The 25172-nt window shown below is 41.8% G+C and overlaps 1 protein-coding gene across 8 annotated transcripts in view; it reads right to left on the reverse strand.

The window, feature by feature from the left end:
- LOC110485301 (E3 ubiquitin-protein ligase rnf213-alpha) overlaps positions 1–23049 on the reverse strand; it is a 59240-nt gene extending 36191 nt beyond the window's left edge. For 2 of the 8 annotated variants that reach the window (XM_036939147.1, XM_036939141.1), the window contains exons 1-27: positions 22815–23047; positions 21526–21647; positions 18220–18380; positions 17029–17925; positions 15951–16144; positions 14085–14255; positions 13689–13891; positions 13180–13469; positions 12325–12584; positions 11743–11952; positions 9995–10187; positions 8768–8823; positions 8495–8672; positions 7659–7826; positions 7448–7546; positions 7236–7358; positions 6079–6262; positions 5055–5228; positions 4630–4782; positions 3862–4481; positions 3222–3381; positions 2772–2989; positions 2513–2650; positions 2106–2270; positions 650–1934; positions 344–525; positions 52–207 (exon numbers count right to left, since the gene is read on the reverse strand). In XM_036939147.1, coding sequence (XP_036795042.1) covers positions 52–207; positions 344–525; positions 650–1934; positions 2106–2270; positions 2513–2650; positions 2772–2989; positions 3222–3381; positions 3862–4481; positions 4630–4782; positions 5055–5228; positions 6079–6262; positions 7236–7358; positions 7448–7546; positions 7659–7826; positions 8495–8672; positions 8768–8823; positions 9995–10187; positions 11743–11952; positions 12325–12584; positions 13180–13469; positions 13689–13891; positions 14085–14255; positions 15951–16144; positions 17029–17925; positions 18220–18380; positions 21526–21628 — 6741 coding nt within the window. In that variant the 5' untranslated portion in view covers positions 21629–21647; positions 22815–23047. Of the gene's footprint in view, positions 1–51; positions 208–343; positions 526–649; positions 1935–2105; positions 2271–2512; positions 2651–2771; positions 2990–3221; positions 3382–3861; positions 4482–4629; positions 4783–5054; positions 5229–6078; positions 6263–7235; positions 7359–7447; positions 7547–7658; positions 7827–8494; positions 8673–8767; positions 8824–9994; positions 10188–11742; positions 11953–12324; positions 12585–13179; positions 13470–13688; positions 13892–14084; positions 14256–15950; positions 16145–17028; positions 17926–18219; positions 18381–21525; positions 21669–22005; positions 22325–22691 lie in introns of those variants that run through there. The other 6 variants (XR_005035197.1, XM_036939142.1, XM_036939146.1 and 3 more) reach the window with 6 other exon arrangements.
- Between the last annotated feature and the right edge of the window lie 2123 nt (positions 23050–25172).

Here is a 25172-nt window from a genome sequence, read left to right on the forward strand (position 1 = left end):
TTATCACAATGAAAATGTATGGGATTTAACACCAAGAGACTAAATATTTACCGTTCTTGGGCCATTTCTGGGCAAGTTTACTGTTGACTGTAGGATCTCAATGACATAAAGCTGTTTGTTGCTGCATTTCCACATCCTTCCCTCAGAATCCATCAAATATCCCAAGACCAACAGTTTAAAGAGAAACTCATAGAGGCCTTTCCGCACCTGTTGATAAAACATGTTTAAAAAAGAATTTCAGCAAAATATCACTAAATGAATCTAATTGGTAAACATTCTATCAAAAAATAGTTAAACTATCACTAAACAAATTATAATGACCAATAGGCTACAGTATATTTACCGAAGATGTGACATCGAAGTGGAAGATGATGAGCTCTTTCGACTTGGGGGTATTCAGCAGAGACTGAAGAATAACATTCTCATCAACCCTTGGCTCGATCAAGCGGATGCATTTCAGCAGTGACGGCTTCTTGGTGGAGTGTTTCAGTTTTTCATACAGCCTCTTGATGTAAAGGGACTTACCTGAAAGTGTGAAGATCATGTCATTATTTTAAGCATAAATCCAGCGGATAAGTAGGATATATCAAACCACCAATTCAATGATCAACACAGGAGTTTACATAAACTGAAGGCCAAATATACTCACCAACTCCAGCTCTACTGGACGACACAACTCCAACAAACATCCTGTCCTTGAACACAGCAGCAGCACTGCTCTGATCTGACGGGACCGTGTAGTGTTTGTTGAGGTACCTCTGGATGCTGCTCAGGGGTTCCTGGGGCACCATGTGTAACCTGTACTGGCTGAAGGCTGAGGGAAGGTAGGCATGCTCTCTGTCCGAGCTGCAGATGATCACGAGCCTGTAGTCCTTCCTGCTCTGCATTTTAATTCGCTGGAAAAAGCTCTCCACCTTGGAGCTGACTTCGTAGCTAAGCTGATCGCCGTAGAGCATGGTGTAAATCTTCTCTCCTCTGTAGCCGGCAGTGAGGCAGCGTCTGAGGAACAGCTCCACCTGCTCGTAAGGCGTGGAGGAGTTGCACAGTAGGACCTCATCGTATGTGGGCAGCGGCTCGTGTTTGCTGCTCATGTAAATGGAGATGCAAGACGTCAGGATCTCGTCGTGTGGGGAAACTATGAGGTTTGGACTTCCGATAGCCAGGCCCTTGGGCATCAATCTTTCAATGCTTTTGTATTTCTTCTCATCAGTCATGTCTCCTTCATTCTCATCACCTATGTTGGCCAGAATTTCTAGCAGTTTTCCGAAGTTTCGGACGTCGAGAGTGTCTGGGAGGAAAGAATTCATGTCTCTCATGTAGGCGTTCCACATCAAGTCCAACTTTCCTGAGCCGCTAATGTGCTCCACAAGACTTGGAAGATTGTCTGAAGAGAGATTCAACTCTCCAATGAAATCCAGACCTCCCTGTACACCGCTCGGCACCTCAACAAAAGTCTGGAAGTCAATGTCCTCATTTTGCACAGGTGGGTTAGTGAGGATCTCGTATTGCAGTGTGTGCCAGGTTTGCCTAAGATCGGAAGCTGTGCAGTTGGGTTTGACAAAGGAGAGCATCATGAGAACTTGGTCCTCCAAATTCGACACATTCTGCTGAGTCAGCTTACAGCACAGGTACACAATCTGCTCGGCGGTGTAGTAGTTCAGGTAGTAATTGTGGGATCTCTGTTTGTCCATGAAGTCGTTCCAGTACTTCAGACACTTCTCCATCTTCCTGCACAGCTCAGGAAGCTGCTCCACGATGCTGCCCTCCACCATAATCACACTGACAACGCTGCCAAGGTTGAAGTCCATGATGATGCCGGCGTCTTGGCTGAGGGAACTACAGTTGATGTTGGCCTCCCAGTGTCTGAACAGGGGGTTCCCTGCCGTGAACAGGGCAATGAATGCCACAGCTAGCCTCTGGACACTGGCGAAAACCTGAGGAAAAGAACACAAAGTGAATCCTTGTTTAGAACATCCCATACCAAATGCTCCTCTCTTCTATAACTATATGACTACCAAGCGCACCCTGAAGAAGAGGCTTTAACCTTAACTGACATGCATGGTTAAATAAAAGGTTAAATTAAAGAAAGAAAAAGACTACAGTACCTCTGCAAACTGGTCCACCTCACACTGGCCCTGGTCCCCTTTCCCAGACATGAGCATGAGTTTGTTCTGCAGTTCCCTCAGGTCCTCCAGGGAGTACCGGCGCATCTCATGGCCCTCGTCGTGCTCCTCTGGGATCTGCAGTTTCAGGGCCGTGTCCAGGCTCAACTGGAAGGACAAAAAGACAAAAATGATGCTGAACCATGGCACTGTAGAACTATGACAAATATTCTACTCCACTGAAGTATCATTCTACACACTGGAGTGGTAAACGTTTTAACCGAACTTCAAAGTGTCGGTAAGCAGTTGGAACAAAGTTCTGGCTAAAATGAACATGAGTAACAGATGATAATTCTAAAGATGGTTGAAAATAACAACTGTATATTCTATGGATTGTTGTTCAGGCCTACCTTCTTTTGGTTCTGGGCACTGATGATGTAGATTCCTTTACTGTTGATGGCTGATGCTAAGGAGAGAGAGGATAGTTCCACAGATCCATGGCTGTCCTTCACAGTCTTCAACCACTCCAGGTGGCGTGCTGTGTCACGCTGCAATAAGGACATTCACACTCAGGTAGTTTTCCACGTTTAAAGGGATAGTTATCTTTTTGAAGTTTTGGCTTATTTAAGGTAGGTTGAAAGTAAGTAAAATATCCTAAAACGTCCTCACCAGCTTCTTTGGGAGGTTGTTGTCATTGTCCAATGCCCTCCACAGCTTCTTCAGCACCTCCTTGAAGGCCTGGAAACCGGAGTCTGGCTTCAATTCGTACAGCATCGGAGAGTAACCCAGGACAGCATCATGGAAGCAGGCCACGCGGTCCACGTCGAGGTCATTCTCCCCAGCAGAGATGGAAGCCAGGTCAACAAACACTTTCAGCTCGTTGATATCTGGAATAGAGCACAACAGACTGGTTAATCCAATAGCACTACATTTATCCCACAATGGGTAATTGTGCAGACAAGCAGTTCAGATACAGTATAACAAATAACATGAGACCTCATGATAATCACATGAAATATAACTACACAAAACATGACTGTCTATTTTCAATAGATACAGTTAGTGACTGATTACTGACAGGTTACTCTCTTGAAGGTAAAGATGATCACCCCCGTGTACCTTCAAGAGCCTCTTTAACCCAGATGACAAAGTTTTTCCTGAGGCCGAGCTCCCGGAGACACAGTCTGCGGGGCTCTGTGATGTCCACCAGAACCAGCTTTGTCTGCATCAGGTCATTGTCAATACGATCCAGGTGCTCCCTCTTAAAGTCCTCATGCGTCTGACAACAGAGAAATACAGAATTTGTTTGAGTATTGTTTGTTCTACCAGTACTTGGCTGAATACTTGTTTCTGATTGGCTGAAAGGTTTAATACACAGTTTAGTTCCATGCAGAAAAACGCCACGGGTGTCAGCTCAAATGTAAATTACCTTTTTAAATTCAAGGGTAGCGCGACATCCGCGCGATGCAGTTTGTTAGCTAGCTCGCAATAATTTGTAAAACCAACTTTTAACGAGCACTGTCATTTTCAGCAGTGGTGGCCAGGACAGTGGTGGCTAGAAAGCTGATACAATGTTGCCTAGTGGCAAAAGCAAACTTGCTAACATTTTCTATGTTTGAGCGGTAGCTTAGTTGGCTAGAATAAGTTTATTACCAAGGTAACTAGCTAGCTAGCAACGTCAGTGAATGTGCACAAAACAAGATGACATTTGTTTTAAACCTGTGATAAATAAATGAAATGGCAATTCACACCAACTCACAACTTCTAGCAGTGTCTGCAGGACTTGGAAGTTGCCTTGAAGGTTGAGCGTCTGCTTGACCAACATGATGACCTGAGCAGACTCCACAGCCAGGTGAAGCTCGTGGTACTGCTCAATCTGGTGCACCCTTCTCTGGATCCACTGTTTGTTATCCGACTTGTCGTTTCTGCACATGATATCCAAGTCCTGCGCCAGCTCTTCGTACTTGCCCCTGTAGGCCTTGAAGAGAGTATCTACCTCTTCGAGCCGAAGGCTGCCGTTCTTCAGGCATTTGTAGATCTTATCGTACTTCGCGTAGCAAGGAAGAAAAATATCGCTGTGTATCTCGACTGGTCCTACAAAGTAGTCAACCGATTCCTCAGGGTCATAGTCTTCATCATATGCATCTCTTCTGGCAAGGTCTCGGGCCTGTTTCTCCCAGCACAACTTGAAGATGTAGCTGTCTTTAAATATGTGCAGAACCTCTGCCATCTCTCTCACGTCGTCCTCAAGTTCGAAGAAGGTGACTACACCGGCCGTTGGAGAAGAGAGTTGGTCAAATGGATGGACCTCCATGAATTGGTCAAGGGTCATTGCTTCGATGTTGGTCTGTAGTCTTGCTTCCAAGCCTTCAAATTGAACTGCAACAGAGGGATAAAGCATGAAAACGATTAGGACCACTTATCAGACTGGCCAAACGCAACCTTCCCTGGAAAGATTTTACTTTCATTCACCCATTTGACTTCTCTGGGCCTTTGACTGAATACACACACACACAAACACACCTACCTACGACATGTTCCTGTAGTTTGCGGCTCATGGTAAGCAGGACTTCCACCAGCTCCTTCTCATGGTAGACAGCTTTCACCTCCTCCTGCCTACACATTAGCAGCCTTTTCATGGGGGCGCTGTCCTTGTAGCGCTCATTCTCCGAAAGACAGTCTGCATTTAGATCAAAAACACACATTTCATAAGCAAACAGCACTAAGACTAATAAAAGAAGACAGCCTTTATCAACATTATGAAATCCTTTCATATGAACAAAGAACTTGGGTTGCAAAATTATGGAAATGTTCCAAAAGTTTCTTTTTTATTTATTTTTTAATCCCGGTTGAGGAATTCTCAGAGGAAAGAATCTTCCAACCAGGATTTCTGAAAAAGATGGACATGTAATGGACATTTTCCACCCTAAAAAAAACACAACCTTTCATTACCTATTTTCAGCAGCTCTGTGAAAGTATCCCTCTTCTCCAAGACGGAGTTGAGCAGTTTGATCCGGATGTTTCCGTGGACCAGCTGGTTGGAGATGGCAGTGAAGGATGAGATAGCTATGGCCATCCTGTCCCTGGCTTCTTCAGAGAGCTGCTCAATCAGCTTTTCATCTGCACCTAAAACCACATATGATTTACATTACAATACGGGGTAAAAGCAGCTGGATACTGAAACAAGATGGGTTAAATGCTTGAGACAGTTACAGGACTCTCAATGTGAAACCAGAAAAGTCTCATTGAGATCACAAAAACGATTAAACACCACATACAATTGAACTCCATAAACTTCACCAGGGTTGGGACACAGTGATGGCCAAAGACGGCCAGAAGAGAGTCTTTCGGGACAATACGGCAGCCAAAATCATCAAGAAATCAGACCATACACTAAAACAGGTAAATAGACTGATGGAAGTACAGTAAATAGACTGATTAAAGAACAGTAAATAGACTGATGGAAGAACAGTAAATAGACTGATTAAAGAACAGTAAATAGACTGATGGAAGAACAGTAAATAGACTGATTAAAGAACAGTAAATAGACTGATGGAAGAACAGTAAATAGACTGATGGAAGAACAGTAAATAGACTGATGGAAGAACAGTAAATAGACTGATGGAAGAACAGTAAATAGACTGATTAAAGAACAGTAAATAGACTGATGGAAGAACAGTAAATAGACTGATGGAAGAACAGTAAATAGACTGATGGAAGAACAGTAAATAGACTGATGGAAGAACAGTAAATAGACTGATGGAAGAACAGTAAATAGACTGATGGAAGAACAGTAAATAGACTGATGGAAGAACAGTAAATAGATTGATCGAAGAACAGTAAATAGACTGATGGAAGAACAGTAAATAGACTGATGGAAGAACAGTAAATAGACTGATTAAAGAACAGTAAATAGACTGATTAAAGAACAGTAAATAGACTGATGGAAGAACAGTAAATAGACTGATGGAAGTACCGTGTAGCTGGAAGATGTTCTTGGCGGCTGTCCAGGAGAGCAGGTGTTGAAAGACCACGTCGTCGTCTTCGTGGTAATCACCACGCTCATCTCTCGGCCAGGACTTCTGGATGATGGTTGAGATGAGTTTGCCAAACTTATAGTTGATCTTCAACCGGTCAAAGAGTTTACCCTCGGACTTGCTCTGTGTGAGAAGAAAAAAAACATTGAAGAGATTGAGATTTGTACAGGATATGAATTACTAAAATAAGAGATTAGGTTTATGTCTTAGCCAACTTCTTCATCAAGGTTTATTTTCCATTTCATTCAGAAGCGGATGAGTTTAATATGGGCTCATACCTGCTTATAAAAGATAAAAAGTTTGGACACACCTACTCATTCATTTTTCTTACATTGTAAAATAATAGTGAAGACATCAAAACTATGAAATAACATATTAGTAACCAAAAAAGTGTTAAACAAATCAAAATATATTTTAAAGTAGAGATTCTTCAATGTAGCCACCCTTTGCCTTGATGACAGCTTTGCACACTCTTGACATTCTCTCAACCAGCTTCTCCTGGAATGCTTTTCCAACAGTCTTTAAGGAGTTCCCACATATGCTGAGCACTTGTTGGCTTCTTTTCCTTCACTCTGCGGTCCAACTCATCCTAAACCATCTCAATAGGGTTGAGATCGGGTGATTGTGGAGGCCAGGTCATCTGATACAGCACTCCATCACTCTCCTTGGTCAAATAGCCCTTACACAACCTGGGGGTGTGTTTTGGGACATTGTCCCGTTGAAAAACAAATGATCGCTGCAGAATGCTGTGGTAGCCATGCTGGTTAAGTGTGCCTTGAATTCTAAATAAATCACAGACAGTGTCACCAGCAAAGCACCCCCACACCTCCGCCTCCATGCTCATGGTGGTAACCACACATGCGGAGATCATCCATTCACTTTGAAGAATCCCCAAAATATTTTGATTTGTTTGACACTTTTTTGGTTACTACATGATTCCATGTGTTATTTCATAGTTTTGATGTCTTCAGTATTATTCTACAATGTAGAAAATATTGCAAATAAAGAAAGACCCTGGAATGAGTAGTTTTGTCCAAACTTGACTGGTACTGTATATTGAATCTGTATTTAAGTCAAGTGTAACCAGTCTACTTACCTGGCACAGTGAGGTGACAGCTTCTAGGGCACATTTCTCGATAGTCTTGGCTACGTGAGGGTGAGATTCATTCAGGACCTCAATCTTGGAACAGTAGATCTCTATCTGATCCAGAGGAGACTCCTAGAAGTGCAGAAAAGGTATTTCAGTCATTTCACCAATGGATATTTCAGTCTGGTCTCAATTCTACTGTATGTGTGGAAGTTTCATACCTGTTTCAATTTGCCCTCCAAGTCCCTAGTGAACGTTTGTCTCCATTCTTTTGTGAAATCGTCATTGGCGAACTTGAGAGAGATTATGTTGTTCCACATCTGGCAAATAAAAAAAGAGCAGTCAGTAAAAAAACAAACAATACGGAACTACACATGAAAAAATAAAAATCAAGGTCATGATTTGCACAACAAAAATGAATCATTTTCTCACCTCTATCTCTGTGGTGACATTTACACTGAGGTACAAGGTGGTCACACTCCTGGCTAGCAACCGGTCTCTGAAGGTTGTGCCGATCCAGGATCTGACGATCACCATCGCCTCGGATAGCAGATCCAGCTCCTTGGCATGCATATGCTCTCTTTCCACATCCTTAGTTGCCTTGAAAGGAATGATAAGTTATCCTTTTTTTATTCCATCCTTTTTCGGAAATGTCTCAACCATAGAAATACAACTACTAGAATGGACAAAGACCCTCAAACCACAGCAATTTGTCTGGAACACTCATGGGTACACTCAATATGGCCACCGGTCCACCCATGACAGAAAATTGACTTAAATGGGAATGTCCGTTCTAGTAAATATTTTTCTATGGTCTGAACTAGTCAGCTGTACCTGCACCAAAACTCTGGTGTTTCTCCTTTTAGAGCTTGTTCTCCATCTTCTTTTTAAATAGTGAACCAACATGTTTTGAAACTATTATTTCCCCGACTTGATCAAAAGTTGTTTTTCTCATGCTCTCTCTTATCGCTCTGCAGCAGACATATAGTGAGCAAGAATCGCAATAAAGAATCATGATACATATAGAATCCCAATACATATCGTATCGGCATCTATGTATTATGATAATATAGTATTGTGACATCGCTGAAAATTCCCTGAAATACAAGATAGTGGTCAGATTCAAAGACGTCTTTCTTAATGTATTTTCTGTTTATTAAATAACCTTGTTATCTAGAGAGTCATTACATACATACTGTTGGCCAACCGCTTATCTTGGGCAAAGTCTAAATGAGTCATCAGACATTTTCTATTTGAACTCCACATACCTGTGATTCGAAGGCCCGGGCAAACTCAGATATTGAGACAACCATGTTCATGCATGCCACAGGGATGTCTGTGAAGTTCTGCGTGTAGGTTGAAGTGGATCGGACTCCTTTGCAGATCTTCTCAAAAAGCTTCACTGCCGTTGCCAAGCACTCTCTGCCATACGCCTCACTAAAACAACTGCAACCACAAAAAACAGTGGACGTTGTACAATAACTATCATCAAAGATCAAAAGGAAACGAGTGAACCAAATGAGTTACAGTAAGTCAGTCACCTGTATTTCTCCTCGATGAGATTGCTTTGAATATGTGAGAGAGTGTCCGACACATACTGCAGGGCAGAAAAAAAACACATTGTTAAAAAACAAGTTGATTTGAAACTTTCAATGCTCTATAATACTTTTTAAAACCATTCTGGGTTTATTGGATAGAGATAGAGGAGAGAGTACGCTGAAAAAGCTGTGGGCCGGATTCAAACCCATGCTGCAGGAGTATATGATATATACACTCCTCTGTTCTGGAGGCAGCGGCTAAGACCGCTAAACTACCATAGCCCACTCCTACAGGGTATTACTTCTTCAACTAGTTATAAAAACAACTGATTGGATTTAGCTATATGGCACACTTACCAGTAGCTCAATGCGCTTTACATACTGTGTCTTAAGAAAGTATTCACACCTGACTTGACTTTTTCCACGTTTTGTTGTGTTAAAGCCTGAATTTAAATTATGATTACATTCAGATTGTCACTGGCCTAAACAGAATACCCCATAATATCAAAGTGGAATTATGTTTTTCAAATGTTTCACTAATTAATTAAAAATACAAAGCTGAAATATCTAGAGTCAATAAGTACAACCTTTTTGTTATGGCAAGCCTAAATAAATTAGAGTAATAATTTGCTTAACAAGACACATAACCAATCAGTTGAAATAATCAGCTAAAATGGAATGGAGGTAAGCATTCTAGATTAAAAACTTGTTCAGTCTACTTTCCACCAGACACTGGTAGATGAATTCACCTTTCAGCAGGACAACAACCTAAAACACAAGGCCAAATCTACACTGGAGTTGCTTACCAAGAAGACAGTGAATGTTCCGGAGTGGCCAAGTTACAGTTTTGACTTAAATCTACTTTAAAATCAATGGCAAGACCAGAAAATGGTCGTCTAGCAATGATCAACAACACATTTGACAGAGCTTGAAGAGATTTGAAAATAATAAATGGGCAAATGTTGCACAATCCAGGTGTGAAAAACTCCCAGAAATTGTATTGATTTTATTGCTGCCAAATGTGATTCTAACATGTATTGACTCTTGGGGTTTAATACTTTAATATATTTTTTTATACAAAATGTTAGAATATTTTGTGTAGATCGTTAACAAGTAAAGTAAATCCATTTTAATCCCACTTCGCAACACAACAAAATGTGGAGTAAATCAAGGGGTGTGAATACTTTCTGTAGGCAATGTAGTCAGGGGGGAAACTAGTGTCCAGCTCACCTGCTTGTTGCTGTAGGTGACATCTTGAGGGGCCTTCAGAGTGAAGACTTGGAGCAGGTCCAGCAATTCCACGTTGATGAGTATGCTGCATTCCACCAAGTCCTCTATGGTCAGCAGACACATCCAGGACCGAGACACTAGTCTGTCCATCTCAACCAGATGGCCATTGTTTTTCATGAGATTCAACATCGCTCTAAAAAAAAAGGAGGGAAAAAAGATGGGATATCATCAATAAAAAATCTAAATTATATACAGTGTCTTCAGAAAGTATTCAGACCCTTTCACTAGTTCCACATTCTGTTACATTACAGCTTTATTCAAAAATTAAAACTACTCAGCAATCAACACACAATAACCCATAATGACAAAGCGAAAACAGGTTTAGATTATTTTTACAAATGTATTAAAAATAAAAAAACAGAAATACCTTATTCATATAAGTATTCAGACCCTTTGCTATGAGACCAGAAAATTGAGCTCAGGCGCATCCTGTTTCTGTTGATCATCCTTGAGATGTTTCTACAACTTGATTGGAGTCCACGTGGTAAATTAAATTGATTGGACATGATTTGGAAAGGCACACACCTGTCTATATAAGGTCCCACAGTTGACAGTGCATGTCAGAGCAAAAACCAAGCCATGAGTTTTGTTTAAATCCTCAGCAATCTACACACAATACCCCATAATGGCAAAGCGAAAACATGTTTTTAGAATTTTTGCAAATGTACAACTAAAAAACACACTACTGTTCAAAAGTTTGTGGTCACTTAGAAATGTCCTTGTTTTTGAAAGAAAAGCACAATTTTTGTCCATTAAAATAACATCAAATTGATCAGAAATACAGCGTAGATATTGTTAATGTTGTAAATGACTATCGTAGCTGGAAACCGCAGATGTTTAATAGAATATCTACATACAGACGGACATTATCAGCAACCATCACTCCTGTGTTCTAATCCAAGTTTATCATTTTAAAAGGCTAATTGATCATTAGGAAACCATTTTGCAATTATGTTAGCACAGATGAAAATTAAATAGTACCTGACAAAAAAAAGTGTTTTTCTTTCAAAAACAAGGAAATGTCTAAGTGACCCCAAACTTTTAAACAGTAGTGTTTTTTGTTGTTGTACATTTGCAAAATTCAAAAAGGCACTCGCACATCTGAGCAATCTAATTTGCAGGTGCATGGCAACAGTTGAACAACAGGAAGGAAAAGGGAAACACACTGCTCTTGGTAGTATCACTGATATTTAATAAACTTACCCATCGGCCTCACGAGCTTTTGTAAAAAAATAAAAAATGTGCACCCTTATGTAGACTTGGCCCCACCCACATCCGTTCCACACATCGAATGGGGTTGGAGGCAAAGGAAAAACAAATAAGTGCTACCAAATATACCAATATGCATTTGTACATTTGCAAAAATTCTAAAAACCTGTTTTCGCTTTGCCATTATGGGGTATTGTGTGTAGATTTCGGAGGATTTTTAAAAACATTTTATCAATTTTAGAGTAAGGCTGTAACATAACAAAATGTGGAAAAAGTGAAGGGGTCTGAATACTTACCCGACGGCAATATGTATAATATATATATATAATTTTTGGGAATTTCTACAGGGTATTTAATTTCTTTGTTTGTTTACCAAAAAAGGAACAGGACATAGTTACGAAAGGCCAAACCTTTAGCGTAATCTAGTGAGACAATAAGAATGATTTTCTAATACCACCGGGAGAATAGAAGGACTGTACCTCCTGTCCTGGCTGTTGTGTGTCATGTAGTCTGCTTTGAGGCCTTGGAGGCCCGCCCAGGACTGCTCGTACTTGGGGGTGACTGTGGTAGATATGGGTGTGAACGGTTTGGAGGATCCCTTGAGGAGGTGGAGCAGGGGGAGCACCAAAATCCACCGGGGCCCTTCAGTCTTCACACTGTTGATCAGAGCCACCAACATGTCTGGCAGGCTAGTGCAGAGAAAAATACAACAGGTTGATTTCCACACAAAAAGAAATGCATCAGCATTAACTCATCCATCAACTCATCCACTAACTCATCCATCAACTCATCCATTAACTCATCCATCAACTCATCCATTAACTCATCCATCAACTCATCCATCAACTCATCCACTAACTCATCCATCAACTCATCCACTAAATCAGCATCAACTCATCCACTAACAAGCACTTTGTTAGAAACTGTTTTGAGAAGATGTGTGTAAAATATATTACTCAGTTTGACTAATACAAATGATTACATCTTGTATTAAAATAAACAATAATCATAATGTCTGCAATAGGCAAAAAATAAGCAGCAATCCTGACGCCAAAACCCACTTTTTGAGACCGGAGACGGCTTGGGCGAAGTCGGTCCAGTACTGCAGAAAGGAGTCTTTGGGCAGCTTGGGCAAGCACAGGGCGCTGCAGAGCCGGGTGGACTCTCCGTGGTCCAGCTTGAGGCCGAACTGCTTCCACACGTACAGCATGACCACAGCTGCCCTCATGGGGTCCTGGATGAAGCAGCTCTTCCCCTCACCCTCCTTCTGCAGCTGAGGAACAACGTTATCCAGCATGAACTGCTTCAGCAGCTTCCTGACCTTGGGGAGGCAGAACAAACAGTGAATGTTAACAGATTTGTTTTGGGGACGGTTGCACACTGCAACTCAACACTCATCCATTTGCTTTTCCCTTCCACATACAAAAGAAACGTACAATAAGACAACCAAATGAAAAATACATGTGAAAAAACAACATCAATCATTATAGAAATGATCATTCCCACACACAATATTACCTCTATACATTTACAGCATTGTGCAGCGTCCGCACGTTTATTGGGCAGAGTTAAAATCATATGAGTGGGTGTCATCTTTTCTACAAGTCAAGCAAATAGACACAGTGAAATGCTTGCTCTCATTTCACTTCTAACAGCAACAAAATAACTGGGATAAATCAGAAGAGGGGAGGCAGGGCAGGAGACAGCAAAACAAGCAAAAGCCAAACAGCTAGGGGGCGGGGGGGTAACATCAGTGCATGCATTAGCATTCAGGTAGGTGGGGGTGGGGGTACATCTAGGCCAGGGTGAAGCAGTGGGTCTTTAGGCAGCACTGGAAGATGGAGAGGGATTCGGAGTTTCGGATAGGTGGAAGGAGAGAGCTCCAGAGCCGGTGGGACATTAACAATTTCACTTACATCTTTTTCATCGTAGTCTAAGGAGTACCATTTCTTATGTGTCTCCTCATAGACAAACGGGTTCCCATAGATCTGGTAAAACTGATTCAGCTGATTGAGGAAACTCTTGAAGTTAATGTCAGTCCAGCTCCTGAGGAGGTCAAATATACTTTCCAGCATAACTTTCCCTGCTATTTCTCGGCCTTCGATGACACTTTTCCTTTGTTCCGGCCATAAAGCGTCTTTTAGCCGCTTGAGCACGTTCTTGGACGGCTCCACACAGATGATGTCATCATACTGATGCCAGTCCCCTGAAACCAAACAAAATCATTGCTTAATATATTTGAGTACATTTTAAACAATTTCCTCACATGTAAGACAGTGTGAGCATAAATAGACGAGCAATACCAAATAGATGTATGATAAACATCAACAAGGTTTTGAACTTACATGAAGAAAATGGAACATTTTAAAATCAGTGACTTACAATAAAGAACTGCTATAGAAGTTGTTATAGCAACTGCACCCACCTTCTTCATTAAGCAGATGGGATTTGACAAAAAGACATCTGTTGGTGGTGGGGTAGTTAGAATCCAGTTTGTATATGTACTCATACTCGTACTTTTGCTTTTTAAGCTTGTAGACAAGGTACTTGTATGGTATGGACACAGTTGCATTAGATTTGCTTGTGATCAAGCTCCCTTCGACTAGGAACCCATGCTCTCCAAGATCCCTGTAGGAGGTAATGCATTGGTTTATCCTCTGTTACACATCATATACATTTAACCCCCCCCACGAGTCGGTTGTTTTCTATGTGAGATAGATGGGAACAACGTTGAACATTATAAGCAGGTTCCTATTGAATAAATATTAAACATATTTGGCTAAACTGTCTTGACGGCTGATACATGTATATAAAAACCTACTTAGACACAGTGAGCTCAACGGAATTGGTTTTCCAGTTCCCAATGTTCCCCCCAGCCCTGATGAAGATGCGATCCTCGTCCGGGTTCAGCTTGAAATCCTTGGAGAGGACAGCGTGGAAATAGATTGTGAGTCTCTCCCTTGCAGAGAGCTGTTTTTTCCCTGGAGGAATCCTGAAATTGGACCAAACAAAATTAATCAGAGTATAATCATGAGTATTGTATTAGCCAAGTGGCGGCGTGATCGGTACTGATAAAAGGGATTTCAAATGTGCTGATCCATGGTGGAATGTGTAACACTCCCGGGCACAAGCACCTCCCCCACCGGAGACTGGGGTTCAATCCCCATCTCCACCCTTCCTCATACAGGGCACTCAGAAAGTATTCACTACCTTTTCCACATTGGGTTGTGTTACAGCCCAAATTTAAAATGGATTCAATTGAGATTATGTCACTGATCCACACACACACACCACACACCACACACCACACACACACACACCACACACACACACACCACACACACACAATGTCAAAGTGGAATTTTGTTTGTAGAAAATAATAAAAAATATAAAGCTGAAATGTCTTGAGTCAGTAAGTATTCAAACCTTTTGTTATGGAAAGCCTAATTAAATTCAGGAGTAAAAAATATGCTTAAATTGCATGTACTCATTCCATGTTCAATAATAGTGGTGATCATGATTTATGTACCACACAATTGAGTACTGAATTTCAAACACAGATTCAACCACAAAGACTTGGGAGGTTTTTCAATGCACAGTGGTGGAAGCATCATGTTATGGGTATGCTTGTCATCGGCAAGTACTAGGGAGTTTTTTGGGATAAAAATAAACAGAAGACGTGGTCCAAGGCACTGCATCGCAGTGCTAGCTGTGACACCAGAGACTCTGCGTTCGAGCACAGGCTCTGTCGCAGCCGACCGCGACCGGGAGGTCCATGGGTCCTTGGGTTGTGTTTCGGAGGACATGGCTCTCGACCTTCGCCTCTCCCAAGTCCGTACGGGAGTTGCAGCGATGAGACAAGACTGTAACTACTACCAATTGGATACCATGAAATTGGGGTGAAAAAAGGGGAATAACATTATATATTTTTTAAAGGAACAGAATATAAGTGCAGGCAAAATCCTAGAGGAAAATCTTTCAGAGACAAATTCACCTTTCAGCAAGACAATAACCTAAAACACAAGGCCAAATATACACTGGGAGTTGCTTACCAAGACGCCATTGAATGTTCCTGAGTGACCTTGTTACAGTTCGCTTAAATCATCATCAATGTATGGCAAGCCTTGAAAATGGCTGTCTAGCAAGTAACGACCAACTCGACAGAGCTTGACGAGTGAAATGCTCTTAGAGACATACCCAAAAAGATTCACAGCTGAAATCGCCACCAACAGCGATTTCTACAAAGTATTAACTTAGGGGTGTGAATAATTATGTAAATGAAATATTTCTGTATTTACTTTTCAATCAATTTGCAAAAATTCTAAAAACATTATTACGTCATTATGGGGTATTGTTTGTAGATTGTTGAGAAAACACATGTATTTAAACCATTTTGAATTCAGGCTGGAAGACAACAACATGTAGAATAAGTCAAGGAGTATGAATACTTACTTTGCTTCTGTACCTGTAGAGTGGATTTCCTCTCTCAGAAACGTGTTTGGAAATAAACACAACATTGTGTACACAGACAACAGTGGATAGTAGCGCTGTGCGAGTCTGTGGGTGTTTTTGAAAGTGCTTTTGTGCACCTATAGATGTTGATCAATGCAAGAAAAGTGTGCCTTTTAGGTTCTTTGTGTTATAATTGTGTGATTTCTGTTTTGAACAACACAAGACTTGTAAATACCTTTTTGGCGGTGGAACATCCTGACCCTTGGTTTCAGAGTCGTCGCTTTTGTTGTCTTTCTGTTTCTCTTTCTTGACGCCTGGGCTCTGTGGTGTAGGGGAGGAGGCATCTCCCCCCCCACGGGAAGGCTGCTGCTGGACCTCCATGTTCTCCACCTTCACCTGTGGGTCCACACTGGAGCCTCTGCTCTCCACCTGGCATGAGGGGAAACAGACAGTTTGAGGATCAGTCTGCTCTCCACCTGGCCAGAGGTCAACCAAGGTGCTCTTTAAAGAGATGGTCTCTCAGTACCTTGGTTGACCTCCCTGGCACCCTACACCTAGGGCAAAAAACAGAACACCTTACTACTCTACTCATCTTTCTCGTGTGCATACTGGAACTTACATTTTCTTACTAGCACGGATTTCACTGATACCTGCTTTTATGAGGAAGGTTTCACTTGAAATGACTCTGATATGTGCTTGTTATACCAATCTTAATTGAATGTGCTGATTGTAAGTCAAATGTTAAAATGTAAATAGTGTGTTTGAGGGGATGAGTTTCAGCAGGGTGAAGCACAGAATATAATTACTCAAGACTAAAATTAAAGGTGATTTGTAGATCAGTGGTTCTGCGCAGTCTGACGACAATGTAGTTGATCTCAAACACACACCACGTCAGGGAAGGAAACATACTGGAGTCCCATAGAACGGCGCACAATTGGACCAGTGTACAAAACATTAGGAATACCTTATATTGTGCCCTTAGAACAGCCTCAATTTGTCGGGGCATGGACTCCACAAGGTGTTAAAATGTCCAGCAGCATTGCAGTTCTAGACACAGTCAAAACCGATGCTCCTGGCACCTACTACTATACCCAGTTCAAAGGCACTTCAATATTTTGTCTTGCCCATTCACCCTCTGAACGGCACACATACACACTCCATGTCTCAATTGTCTCAAGGCTTGAAGTGGATTTAACAAGTGAAGTCAATAAGGGATCATAGCTTTCACATGGATTCACCTGGTTAGTCTATGTCATGGAAAGAGCATGTTTTGTACCCTCAGTGTATTTTGTAATGTCAAGCAGCTACATTACCTCTGATTTCTTCTGAGTGCCAAACACCATCTTATTACCAGCGGTGGTTTGCTTCGAATCCTGGTTCTGCTGATCATCTGTCCCTTTCTGTTTGTCTCGTCTGGTCTGGTTCTGCTTAGCATTCTGGTTCACGTTCGCATTCTGGTTCAGGTTCGTCTGCTTTGAGTTGGCCACGTCTTTCTTGTTCTTAGTGCTCTTTACGTCAGCATCCTTTGGAGATTTCTGGTCAGCGGTCTTTGAGTCAGCATCCTTTGGAGATTTCTGTTCAGCGGTCTTTACGTCAGCATCCTTTGGAGATTTCTGGTCAGCGGTCTTTACGTCAGCATCCTTTGGAGATTTCTGTTCAGCGGTCTTTGAGTCAGCATCCTTTGGAGCTTTCTGGTCAGTGGTCTTCGCCGATACCACTGAGGCTGACTGAAGAGGGGGGATGGTGATGGTGGTGGATTTGCCAGCCGAGTCGGTGAGAGAGGCAGGAGTGTCATTCGGAGCCGACTTGGAGGTCTGTTTTGTAGGTGACTGAGATCGGTCTTTCTCTTCACTGCGCTGTTGATCTTTCCCTTCGGCAGAATGGCTCTCTGCGCTGGCCTCAGGCTGTGACGAGGTAGTGCTTGGAGGATCTTTATTGTCAGACGTGTTCTCAGATGGACTGATTGTACTGGGTGCTGCTGATGATGCACTGGCTGGTTTCTCCACTAAGGCAGAAGTGTCATGAAGTGAGTTGGGTGTCTCGTCCATGGCGCTAGCATCGCTGTCGGAGGACTCTGCAACGTCCTGTTTCCTGCTATTCCCATGGCTGTCCATAAGGGAGATGTCAGACAGGTCAGAGGTCAACTGGTCAGAGTCCAATGACGCAGGGCTGCCGTCCTTCTTCTTCTTGGTCCTCTTCCTCTTTTTTCTCTGATTGAGCCAAAGGTTGAAAAAAGAGAACAAACCTTAGTATATCCACTCTTCCGTCAATCAACATTACTTACATTTTGTGTCTTATTAGGATTCCTATTAGCTGTTGCAGGAGCAGCAGGGGGCCTACAAGCTAGGTGATCAGTTTCTATACCTGGACAGTATTATTGACACAGTTTAGTGACTGATAAAACAACATCTTCAGATAAAAATATTTTCAAACACAGAATAAATTTAAAAAATCAGAAATTAGAACGAGGAAGTTCTCAAAAACATGTTGGTTTTAATATCCACCTTTTTCTTAGGGTTGCTGTTGGGCTCTTCATTGGGCCGCTTCGGAGAAGTGTTAGTTTCCCGGTTATTCAGGGTTGACACATCACTCTCCATTTCCGTCTTCTCATTCACACTCTCCAGTGATGGATCTAACGGTTTAGGTGAACTTCCAGAAGTGTTGTCTGCATTTGAAAAAAAAAATAAATAAATCAGTTGCATTAGTGCTTGTGAATTACATTGTCAACTTGATCAGAATTCCCTCAGTTGTCTGGTGTAGGCCAATGTTCACTCAAAACATTTTCGGCACTGAGCAAATTTCAGGTCTAGTGAGCACAAACTTGAACATTGGTGCACGTTTACTGTGAACACTGAGGCTTTACTGCTTTAAGTTACAGTTAACAATTGAGAAAAATGCATCCCATAACATTTTAACATGGAAATAGCTGTTCTATCATTCAGACTACAGAAGCAGCAAATGTGTGGTGATCAATGTAGACCTACATTACATGAGACTGAAAAACAACATGCAGGGCTTGACATTAACCTGTTTATCCACTTGTCCTTCAGACAAGGAGGTGCCTGAAAATGTTGTGGTGTTTGATGCAAGAAACCACTTAAAATAAAACTCATTTTTATTCCCATTCCATTTATTACAGAGATTCAGACAAAATGTGCTACACTCTGCCTACTTGGCTTAATCAAGACCAAAATACAACACTGCCCCTTTAAGACATCAAAAAATGGTCTTTACATGACTTGATTTTCAAAGATGGCTAGAAATGCACACATTTTGTGCTCCTGTAGGAAGCAACCACTCCCCATTGTTGACAAGAAATGAGCTATAACTGGGCTAATAACTCACTAACTAGAAAAGAATATGAACAAATGTGCACATTTGGCTACATGCAGCTCTCGCTTTGATTTCAAAACAAGCATATCTACTCAAGATAGCAGATGTTGTCCAGTTCTGGGTGAATTGCACAGATCCATATATGTCAATGGCTATTTGCATCTAGGCCTACTACAGCGCTGATTGGTTATGACACACTGGTCTGTGTAGAGTAAGGGCCTAAGTTCTGCATGTCAATGCAATCAAATCCTTCTCCAATGTGCACTGCCTAAAAGAAAATCTCTCGCACTAACTCTTGCACAGTTCATTTTGTTTCGGTGTGTTACATTGAAAGTGTCTAATATAGTGTTGATTTGAGCACAAGTCCCACAGCAGAGTGACGCGTTGATAGTGTTAACTAAAGAGGGAAACTCTTTAGAAAGTTGAGTGAAGTTCAATCTCATGCATCTCTGTGGGCACTGGTATTTCATCTGCATGGCAGTAAGAGGGGAGCTGAGCACAGCTTAGAAGGAACATTGGTGTAGGCTATTGGGGCTCCCGAGTGGCGCAGAGGTCTAAGGCACTGCATCACAGTGCTAGAGGCGTCACTACAGACACCCTGGTTCGAATGCAGGCTGTATCACATCCGGCCGTGATTGGGAGTCCCATAGGGCGGCGCACAATTGGACCAGCTTCGTCCGGGTTTGGCCAGTGTAGGCCGTCACTGTTATTTACAATGTGTAATTGTATTTATTTAACTAAGCAAGTCAGTTAATAACAGGCTGACTACACCGCTTGTTGCAAATTAAATTTAGAAATCTATATTATTAAATTATTGTGCGCGCGCTAACAAGCGTCTGCGTTGCCAAGGGCTAACAGGCTGACTACACAGCTCGTGTCGTATCCGCAAGCATTGCAAAATAAATGTAGAAATCTATATTATTCAATTATTGTGCGCGCGCTAACAAGCGTCTGCGTTGCCAAGGGCTAACAGGCTGACTACACCGCTCGTGTCGCGTCCGCAAGCATTGCAAAATAAATGTAGAAATCTATATTATTCAATTATTGTGCGAGCGCTAACAAGCGTCTGCGTTGCCAAGGGCTAACAGGCTGACTACACCGCTTGTGTCGCGTCCGCAAGCATTGCAAAATAAATGTAGAAATCTATATTATTCAATTATTGCACCCACACTACTCGCGCACGCCAACGAGTGTCTGCATTGCCGAGGGCTAAAATAGAAGTTGGTTCTATTTCTGACGCAGATCGCACTGCAAGTCCTGCCTCTCCCATCTCCTCATTGGTTTATAGAAGCAGGTACCCATGTGCCATCTCCTCATTGGTTATACCCACGTGGGTGATTGAAAGACGAACGAGGTCAGTAGAGGTAATGCACCTAATTTATGAAAGTTGCCAATCGCAATATAAAGTCAAGTGAAGAAAAGGCCTGGAAGGAGGAGGGATGACTAGAAACGATTCAGTTGACCGTTTTGTGTGTGGATTAATTGGTGGAGTAGAGGACCTTGTGCATTTCAGGTAAAATAACAACCCAATGTTTATATCCCAGGACAAATTAGCTAGCAACAGCAAGCTAGCTAGCTAAATTGCCATAAATGTTTAATGCTTTTCAACCTGTCCCCAAATTAATATAGTTGGTTCAGAGTTTGTTTTGATATTTTAACCGTGATCGCGTTTGGTGTGGGGGGACAAAATCAATTCATACAAGATGGCAGCCGGTTTGGCTGCCATCTTGCAAATATAAATTCTTATTAACAATGACGGCCTACCCCAGCCAAACCCAAATGATGCTGGGTCAATTGTGCGACGCCCTATGGGACTCCCAATCACAGCCGGATGTGATACGGCTTGGAGTCGAACCAGGGACTGTAGTGACACCTCTTGCACCGAGATGCAGTTCCGTAGACCACTGCGCCACTTGGGAGACCTTAACTGACTAGCCTAGTTAAATAAAAGGTTCAATTTAAAATATATCCCCCTCTTTCTTCATTCACCATTACAGTTGTAAAATAAATCATATGTTGATAGAAGTGTGTATTATTCGTATACTGCATCCTGATTGGCCATATGTTAATGAGGGCCTGTGGGAATGTAGGGGTTCATGAGGAAAGCATCTCTCTCTCATGTGGCTTGCAAGTTAGCAATAAATGTGCCTTCATAAAGATACACAGTTAGTAGTTATTTTACTCACGTACAGACAAGTTTGATTACATGACAGGAGGGTCAGAGTCAGATTTTTACTTATTTTTAATGACGACTGTATACAGGCAATTCCACGGTAACTGAGTGACAGTGACAGATGTTTCACTTTCAAATGTGTGTCAAACAAAAACCAATGATTGCAAAGTTAAACAAACCATACAAGTCTATGCACAAGGATTACAATTTCCACAGACATTTTTACAAAATCCCATTTACTTTCTTCAAGTAAAACAGTAAGAACATGTATTTATATAACATAACATTACAGGGCAGTACTGACCAGGCTCCTTGGTGACTGGTGGTGCAGCTAGTTGATGGCCACACTGGCTGCAGAATCTAGCAGTTTTCTCAAACGCAACATGGCCACAACCTGTGCACTTCATCTTGAAGTTTCAATGGCGTCTGTATTTCAGAGGGAACACTGCTCCGGACAAAATATCTATTTCACTTAAACGTTCTTGAATTTCAATGAAATATGACAAACAACTAGCCAGCTAAAGGTATAGCCACTTCCTTAAACTAAAGCCAGTCAAATATATTCTTGGATCTGTTTTGTGGCAGACTATAATAACTGCCCCAAAACCATACATACAGTAAGTTATCTTCAGTCCAGGCTATATCTTCTGTTAACGTTATGGCTCTACCCCCAAACACATTTTTTTCATGTAGCTAAGTGAACTAGAAATTGCTTTTCCTTCCTAAATATTTTTTCTAAGTAATTATAATATATAACATTGCAACCGAGCTAGCTCCTGTTTACCTTTTGGGAAAAGCGGAAAGTTGTCAGTACAGTGTTGGTGTTCCTGAATGCTCAACTCTGCCCACGCCCACCCAGCGATTGATACATTATCCAGTCCCAAACGAATCCTCTGCTACCCAGCCGATAGCCACTTCCTCTTTCGTTTCTAGAGAACTACACAACAGCCTAGTACCTGGATAATTAACTAGCCAACTGTATTACAATTTGACGAATGCAAAAGCTCCTCGGAAATGACGATGAAATGCACTGACATTATCAATAGCAAGCTTTCTAGCTAGCCTGGCGCGGCTCTGTTCAGCTATTGCTACAATCCACTCGATAAAGAGTGGAATGTTAGCTGAAACGACTGGTACCCAGATAGCGGCTAACTAGCTAAAAAAGCACGACCACAGATGGATAGCATATAGCTAGCTATCTCCCATATAACGTTAAACGATTGCAAATGAATGCCAAAACCCTGTCACCGACATGACAACGTACAGCAGTTTGTTCTGTATTGCTATCTGACATGTAGATCATTATTATGACATGACACCAACCCTTCACTGCCTCGATTCAAGCAGTTACCATCTAACTAGTTTGGTAAATAGCCTACACAGTTGTTAGCTACGTAGTACACCGTGACCTAGCTAGCTAGCTAGCTAGCAATATTGAGTTGCCCGGCAAAGCCGTCCACACCATCTGACCTCAGTGCTAGTCTCTTGGCTCCGGGAATGTGGACAGGTCTCTCGGAGCGAAAAGGCTACCTCAGTGCTAAAGTTGGCTAACGGTTGGTAATTGAAAATAGCTCTGCTACTGTATACATTTACCTGTGTTAATCACACGAGGATCTGTTGTTTTACCATTCCACGAAATGGGTGAAGTAGAATTACACTTTCGTTTAGTGAGAAATGGGCGTCAACAAGCTAATCCGTGTCCACTGTCCAACTATTTTATTCAGTGAGTTCCCAATTTATCACATGCATGGCAAGCGAGGGCAGCTACATGGTGGGGGTTTTTCCGAATGACATGGCATGTTCTTGCCCTTAAACTGTCCAACTGTAAAGGTCATATAATGTTTTGCCATTCTTCTTTCCCCCAAGTGAATTAATAAAGGTTCATTGATTAATCAAGAACTGATAGCAGTTGCTGTATGTTTGGGCCCCGTGCCCATTAATTAAAGCAAACTTTTCTGGTTATTGTCATCAACTTGCATGCCAAGTTAAATGTGCAATGCTTTAACCTCCTTTGACATTTGCTTTTTTGTGCAATTATTTAATCATAGAATTTGAATGAGATTCAAGGTAATATGATATCTGACTTAATTGCATGAACATTATAATAACAATGTATTTTTTAGGCACAAGTCCTCCTCTACTGTAATGGTGAGGGTGAACACTGAGCAGCATCCACTTATGACAGTGGATCTCACAGATCAGGTTTCTAGCCCAGGGATTTCCCCATACACCCTGCGTGGATGGGGGTACTCTGTGTACAGCTCCCCCAGACGTTTTCTCTACAATCACTGTGACGCAGCTGTCTCTACACCACCCTAGTAGGCTACTACTACTGCTGTACCTCCAGCCAAGTGGCCAGAGCAGGCTCTAAAGTGAGAACGTTACACAATGCTGGCATCATATTACAGTAAGTCTAGAATACAGCTTGGCTGCTCGTCGACTGAGGGTTGGCAATGATGGGAAGTGAAGAGGAGTTTTTGCAACGAATAGACATTGATTTATTAATGTACCTATTACTAGTATGGAAATCTGAACGGTGACTGAACATTGCATCTTAATTGTGGGCAATTCCATGATAACAGAGTGACGCTGAGACTCCGATTTTTCCCCTTAAAATGTTTGTCAAGCAGAAACCAATGATTGAAAAGTTAAACAACCCGTACAACTGTATGCACAAGGACAACTTTTAACAATTTCCACTGAATATTTTACAAAAATACATTTACTTTAAGAACAGTGGAGATGCAAAGTTTGCTAACATAATTGCTGTTTGTGCTGTCATTCTTTTACTGTCATTCGAGTACCAGAATGATGAGGGTGTGGGACAAGGGGGAACTAATCTAGCTTTGTGTTCCTCTTTCTTCGAAAGAAGAGGTTGACCAGGTTCTTTGCCCTGACATTCAGCTGGACAGCCGGGCCGTGGAGAAGATGGTGTCCAATCTGCTCGTCTTGAATGGAGGTTTGGTGGTCCAGCTAGACGCCATCCTGCAGTGTCACGAGGACACAGGTAAGCATGTGTTATTGACTGGGGTTCGAACTATATCCTAGGCATTCATCTTCAGGGCCGGTATTTATAAAGCATGTCAGAGTGATAGTGCTGGTCTAGGATCAGTTTTATCTTGGATCATAATGAGTAAGACTACAGTGCCTTGCGAAAGTATTCGGCCCCCTTGAACTTTGCAACCTTTTGCCACATTTCAGGCTTCAAACATAAAGATATAAAACTGTATTTTTTTGTGAAGAATCAACAACAAGTGGGACACAATCATGAAGTGGAACGACATTTATTGGATATTTCAAACTTTTTTAACAAATCAAAAACTGAAAAATTGGGCGTGCAAAATTATTCAGCCCCTTTACTTTCAGTGCAGCAAACTCTCTCCAGAAGTTCAGTGAGGATCTCTGAATGATCCAATGTTGACCTAAATGACTAATGATGATAAATACAATCCACCTGTGTGTAATCAAGTCTCCGTATAAATGCACCTGCACTGTGATAGTCTCAGAGGTCCGTTAAAAGCGCAGAGAGCATCATGAAGAACAAGGAACACACCAGGCAGGTCCGAGATACTGTTGTGAAGAAGTTTAATGCCGGATTTGGATACAAAAAGATTTCCCAAGCTTTAAACATCCCAAGGAGCACTGTGCAAGCGATAATATTGAAATGGAAGGAGTATCAGACCACTGCAAATCTACCAAGACCTGGCCGTCCCTCTAAACTTTCAGCTCATGCAAGGAGAAGACTGATCAGAGATAAAGCCAAGAGGCCCATGATCACTCTGGATGAACTGCAGAGATCTACAGCTGAGGTGGGAGACTCTGTCCATAGGACAACAATCAGTCGTATATTGCACAAATCTGGCCTTTATGGAAGAGTGGCAAGAAGAAAGCCATTTCTTAAAGATATCCATAAAAAGTGTTGTTTAAAGTTTGCCACAAGCCACCTGGGAG

The sequence above is a fragment of the Oncorhynchus mykiss genome, chromosome 12, assembly GCF_013265735.2.
Source record: "Oncorhynchus mykiss isolate Arlee chromosome 12, USDA_OmykA_1.1, whole genome shotgun sequence".
In the NCBI taxonomy this organism is placed as follows: domain Eukaryota; kingdom Metazoa; phylum Chordata; class Actinopteri; order Salmoniformes; family Salmonidae; genus Oncorhynchus; species Oncorhynchus mykiss.